The 6,038-nt window shown below is 49.3% G+C and overlaps 1 protein-coding gene across 1 annotated transcript; it reads left to right on the top strand.

The window, feature by feature from the left end:
- Window positions 1-234: 234 nt before the first annotated feature.
- Window positions 235-5,833, top strand: ox (ubiquinol-cytochrome C reductase complex subunit oxen). Its single transcript, XM_075889330.1, has 2 exons — window positions 235-495; window positions 5,668-5,833. Exons 1-2 carry the CDS (start codon window positions 349-351, stop codon window positions 5,704-5,706), a joined length of 186 nt encoding a protein of 61 aa, XP_075745445.1. The 5' UTR covers window positions 235-348; the 3' UTR covers window positions 5,707-5,833.
- The last annotated feature ends 205 nt before the right edge of the window (window positions 5,834-6,038 follow it).

The following is a 6,038-nucleotide window of genomic DNA, read 5'->3' as shown; positions in this document are numbered from 1 at the left end:
ACCAACCAGCCTGTTGAGCAATGTTGACGTCACTATTTGGTGCGTTTTCTTGGCGTTTATATATCAATACAATTTTTGCTACATTATTCTAAAAAACTGATCTAAAAACAAACTATTTTTAATTATTAACTACAATTTTTATAACCTTATAATTTTCGCTGAAAACACACCTAACATATTTCAGAAAAATGGATTAGCGAGCAGCTTTCTAAAGCCAACTGTAGCACTAGCTACAGTCGCTGCTCTTTTGGCTTCGCAAGAGAAAGCAAGGACAAATCGCTCGTTGAGGTCGCCGGTGCCTCTAAACCTCCCTGCAGCTGCGCTCGTCGATCCCAGAACTTTATCGCGATGGCCGGTGGATTTGTGAATGTATTGTACAACAGCATCTTCAAGAAGACATCGACGTTTGCGTTAGCGGTGGTTGTGGGAGCATTCTTCTTCGAGCGTGCTACGGACGTTGCAGCGGACGCGATCTTCGAATCGGTGAATAAAGGGGTACGTACAGTGCTTCCAATAATATTATCATTGCGTGTACTGCGAAGTAGCACATGAGGTCGCCTAGTAACACACTTGTAATCCGCGGTACATGCGAACCGTTAGATGTTTCGGCCTGAGGCACCCCGAATCTTGCCAAGCTAAACTCTCGATATGCGGGGTCAAATTATGGCTGGGTTTAAGAGGTCCTTCTGTAGGGGATGCATATTCTTTAAAGACTGCTAATCATTAAATGTTGCGCCTAATGCAGCTCCACTTGCGTGAAATCTGCGGCAGTGCATAGAACGGGCAGCCAAGATTATGTTGTGTTACGGGGGTTTATTGAGGTACACAGCGACCGGGAAGATAGCAGCAGCAGCAGGAAAAGCGTAGCTAGGGAGCGAACAGCCGAGCGAGCCAGGCGATGGCAATGCGTTTCCGCATGTGTCCATCTTCTTCCTCACAATAACCCCCGGTATCGAGAGGTAGCCACCCTGGCGACTTAGAGCATAGCCTCCTCTATAACTTTGTGCCCGAGCGGTCGGTCCCTCAGCGCCGTCCCCCGAGCTATTATGGGATGCGAGCGCTCCTGGCGGAGCGCCGAGGCGCAAAACGAGAGAATGGATGGCAGCTATGGAGAAAAAACCGGCTTTGAGTAACTACCGAAAGGGCAAAAATGAAATAAGGAGGGAGGCATTTTACGATAATTCAAGGGGAAGCGCTTTACTGTTTGAAGCGAGATCGGGTTTGAAGCAAGAACAGTCCACGAAACCATTTCCTGTGATGAATGCTTCACTTTGGTGACTAAACCAAACACCTCTGCGCCATCGGATGCATTAATTAGGCACCAGGACAGAGGTGGACTCCTGTATCCGTCAACTGAGCTCGTAATGGTTCTAAATTCTCTAAAGAATTACGCGGAAGTTTTCCTCGCAAGAGCGAGAAAGATGAATCAGCCACTGAAGGCTGCCGTTGACAACGCCGCGCAAATACTACAGAAACGTGACAAACTCAAGTGCTCGACCCCGGGACATCATAAAAAACTTTTGGAGGTTGTGCTCGTGAAGTTTCTCCGCCCACTTTTTCTGAACTTCGCGACGAGTGTGACTGACAAACACGACTTGGCAAAAGATTTTCATGTCAAACCATTGTCTCGAAAAGTGCTCAAGCTTTGAGCGCGAAATCAAATAACAAAGCTCACATTGCATTCTGCATACAGTGCTTGTGTTAAAAATTTGGTGTGTGCGCACTTCTTAACGTATACACATAATCCAATGCAATGTAGACGGTTTCTAGACCGTCATAAACGCAAGCGTGCATAGGCCGCGTCGTCTGCTGTTATTATGGGATCGGTGCGGCATCTGGCGGCGAGCGCCAAAACTATAAGGGACGGATGGCGCGTATGTATTTAGCGCTAATGCGCGGGCACAAAAAAATATAGGAGGCTATGCTTAGAGAGAGGTCAGAGGGTCATAATACGGCTTGAGACGGTTAATGTGGACTGTTTCTCGCCCCCGACGACGAAGGTCGGAAGATGGCGTAGCGGGTTCAACCACATAATTAACAGAAGTCTGCGCAACCACGCGGTAGGGTCAGTGATACTTCGGAAGCTTAGACGAAAGGCCGGGAGCAGCAACTGGCGAGAGCCAAAGCCACACGAGAGAGTCGACGGTGAAAGGGTCAGGAGGAATGTCGGAGTCGTGACGCTGTTTTTGGCGACACTGTTGGTCGTAGGTGAAAGAACGGGCCAGTTGTCGGCATTTTTTCGGCGTGGTGAGTCATCGCAGACACAGGCTGGTAGTCGTCAACGTCTGGATGATATGGCAGAATCGTATCAATGGTGTCAGTCGTATCAATCGTATCAGTGGGTTCACGGCCGTATAGCAAGAAGAATGGTGAAAATCCGGTGGTGGCTTCGGAGGCGGTGTTGTAGGCGAATGTGACAAACGGAAGAACAAGGTCCCAATTGCAGTGGTCTGATGCAACATACATCGACATGTCACCCAGAGTTCGGTTAAATCGTTCCGTTAATCCATTTCTCTGTGGGTGATATGTGGTAGTGGTACGGTGAATAATTCTGCATTCGGATAGGAGTGATTGCAACTCGTCTGAGAGAAATACACAGCCCCAATCACTGAGCAGTTCAAGAGGGGTGCCATGGCGGAGAACAAAGCTGCGTAGAATAAACTAGGAAACGTCCTTGGCTGTTGTGGCTGGTAATGCAGCGGTTTCGGCGTATCTTGTCACGTGATCCACGGCGACGACAATCCAGTGGTTGCCAGCGTCAGTGCATGGGAGAGGCCCGTACAAGTCAATGCCGACGCGATCAAATGGGTGGGCTGGGCAGGAAAGTGGCTGGAGAGGTGCGAGACTGGTTTGCGTCGTTGGCAGGCGAGGCATGAGCGGACGTATTTGCAAGCGAAGCTGTACATTCCGCGCCAATAATAGCGTAGGCGAAGGCACGTGTACGTCTTGAACACGCCACCGTGGTCACAGTGAGGCTCATTGTGAAAAGCGGAGCACAGATCGCGTTCAAGATGGCGGGGCACGACCAATAACCATGTGCGGCCATCGTTGCTGTACTTACAGCGGTATAAAAGACCATCGCGGATAGCGTAAAGCTGCACTTGGCGGGGTAGCGCTCATGGAGCCGGGGTGGTCGGGGGCTTGACAAAAAGTTTAGAATTGTGGCGATCCATGGGTCATTTCGTTGCTCCGAGGCCATGTCCAAGATGTCAAGTGGTGAAATATCGTGATTGTGACTAGATGCACTGGCGTCTGAAATGAGTGGGAAGCGTGACAGGGCGTCAGCATCAGAGTGTTGTTGGCCATAACGATATACGACACGGATGTCGTATTCCTGGAGTCGGAGGGCCCACTGAGCAAGGCGACCTGACGGGTTCTTGAGGTTTGACAACCAACACAGAGCGTGGTGGTCTGTTACAACATCAAAAGGACAACCGTAAAAATATGGACGAAACTTCTGTAGAGCCCATATGATGGCCAGGCACTCTTTTTCGGTTAAGGTGCAATTGGTCTCAGGTTTTGTGAGTGCACGACTGGCATATGCAGCCACGTGTTCAGCGTTGACATCGTCACGTTGTACGAGCACAGCACCAAGGCCGACACCACTAGCATCAATGTAAATTTCTGTGCGTACGCTCGGAGCAAAATGACGCAAAATTGGTGGAGACGTAAGCAGGCGCCGAAGTGTCGTAAACACATCGTCACAAGCTTCTGACCAGGTAGATAGTTCGTTGTCGCCTTGGAGAAGTGCATTGAGAGGTGCGATGACAGTAGTAAAATAACGAACAAAGCGCCGAAAATAGGAGCATAGGCCAATGAAGGTGCGCAGTGCTTTCAGGTTAGTAGGCTTCAGGAACTCGGATATGGCTCGAAGTTTAGCAGGATCGGGCGATACTTGCGGGCGAATAGGCGGACTACGAGAGCTGTAACCTTGCATCACAGGCCTGGAAGCGACTGCGGCGTACGTCAGGGGAGCAGCAGTCGGGAGCCTGATGGTGCGAAGGTGAGACCTCTTCGGCGACCTGGTCCCTGATGATGTTGGGGCGCCAACGAGGAATTCGACTGGTCGTGAACAAGCAGTATCAGCGAAGGCTAGCGAGCGACCTCTTCACGAACGAAATCCTTAATCTGTAGCAGCAGAGATGAGTTGTCAGGAGCAACCGCCAATCCCGACATTGAAGTTGCCTGTGGACGAAAGCGGCGCGTGGCTGTGCATTGTTTGCGCAGCTCATCAAAACTTTTGCAAAGACTGACAAGTTCAGACACTATGGACGGGTTCTTTGCCAGCAGCACCTGAAAGGCGTCGTCTTCAATCCCTTTTAAGGTATGCCTGATCTTATCAGCATCGGCCAACGCGACATCAAGGCGGTTACACATGTCGACGTCTTCAATGTAACTGGTGAATGTTTCACCATTCTGCTGTGTGCGGCCACGCAACCGTTGCTCGGCTCGAAGTTTGCAAACAGTGGGGTGCCCAAATACTTCCGGCATGTGCGTTTTGAAAGCAGCCCACGTCGGGAAGTCGCGTTGGTGGTTTGGATGCCACACGCTGGCAACGGAACTCAAATAAAATGACACGTAGCTGAGCTTCGCAGCGTCATCCCAGCGGTTGATCACGCTTACCCGTTCGTATTCGACGAGCCAGTCTTCAACATCCTCCTCTTCTGTACCGCTGAAGATTGGTGGGTCGCGTTAACGCGATGGGCCAGGGCAGACCAATTTGGGCATCAGGACAGAAGGTTGTTGCTGCGCTGAATTTGGTACTTCATCCGGCATTGCAGAGGCTGGCTTGAGCTTCCGGCTGCAAAGTTCCAGGTTGGCGCGACCCAGCAGCTCCACCACTTGTTACAGGGATTTATTGAGGTACACAGCGACCGGGAAGATAGCAGCAGCAGCAGCAGGCAAAGTGTAGCAAGGGAACGAACAGCCGAGCGAGCCAAGCGATGGCAGTGCGCTTCTGCATGTGTCCATCTTCTTCCTCACAGTTTCACTAATTTTTTTAGCAGTGTTAGCCTCCCAGCGACATGAAGCAGTTGATGAATGACAAGCCATTTAAAGAACAAGGCGGAAGTCGACACATTTGGATCCCACATCTGTATCTGCCGGTGCGAACGTCGCATGCCGCCAAGGCACACTCAAGCCACATCAACGGAGATTGACAATGAAACTTTGATACATTTCACAACAAGTGGCCCCATTTATCAATAGGAAGCACAGCTCAGCGCCAGTGAATATTAGTTTTTTTACAGCTCACGCAGCTGGTTCTAAACTTTCCATGTAGGGTTGCGAAGTTTATATGTTAATAGTGCTTGAAAGACCTTACTTCAGGGTTTTATATAAGGGGATGGGCAGCACGAAAGTGGTTACGAACTTTTTGAAAAATTGGAGCGAGGGGAACTCGAGTGGTCTTTTATCTTTCATCAAAAAGTCATCGTGTATTTTGCATCGCCAGTTATATGAGATTGCAGTAATTCCAACACAAGTTTAATACAAAAGCAACACGAAGACATGAGGAAGCAGCCTTTTCATCTTTGTCTGTTTGTGCACACTAAAATCATCCTATTACAAGTTCCCACCAACTAGCCCAGTTTAAATTTCTTTTTCCCGAACATCATGTTTCTGTGCTGCGCTGCTCACACATTTTTGTCAATTTTTTTTTTTTTGCAGAAGCTGTGGAAAGACATCAAGAAGAACTACGAGGAGTAGAAGCTGCTTGAAAGGCTGTAGCACTTGGAAAACACTTGGAATGCCATCCCAGCCACAGAAGAGTGGATTGTTGGCTGGCCGATTGGAATAGCCGGCTATTTAACCAGTAAAATATGTGATATTCACATTGAGGCGTGGATGTTGTCCATTTCCCCTTTTATACCTCGGAACACACCTGTTGTGGGCATAATGGTGTACAAACCAGCGGAAACATTTTTGTAAAGCTGAAGGAACTGAGTAAAAAAAGCGGCAAGCGTCGCCAATTCCAGGGAGAAGACCTGCAGTGTAGGCAAACCATTTCTAGCATGTGTGCCTGCAGCTTCATCAATCTT

Source organism: Rhipicephalus microplus, chromosome 3, assembly GCF_043290135.1.
Source record: "Rhipicephalus microplus isolate Deutch F79 chromosome 3, USDA_Rmic, whole genome shotgun sequence".
Taxonomy (NCBI): Eukaryota; Metazoa; Arthropoda; class Arachnida; order Ixodida; family Ixodidae; genus Rhipicephalus; species Rhipicephalus microplus.
This window is presented reverse-complemented; position numbering and strand designations above follow the sequence as displayed.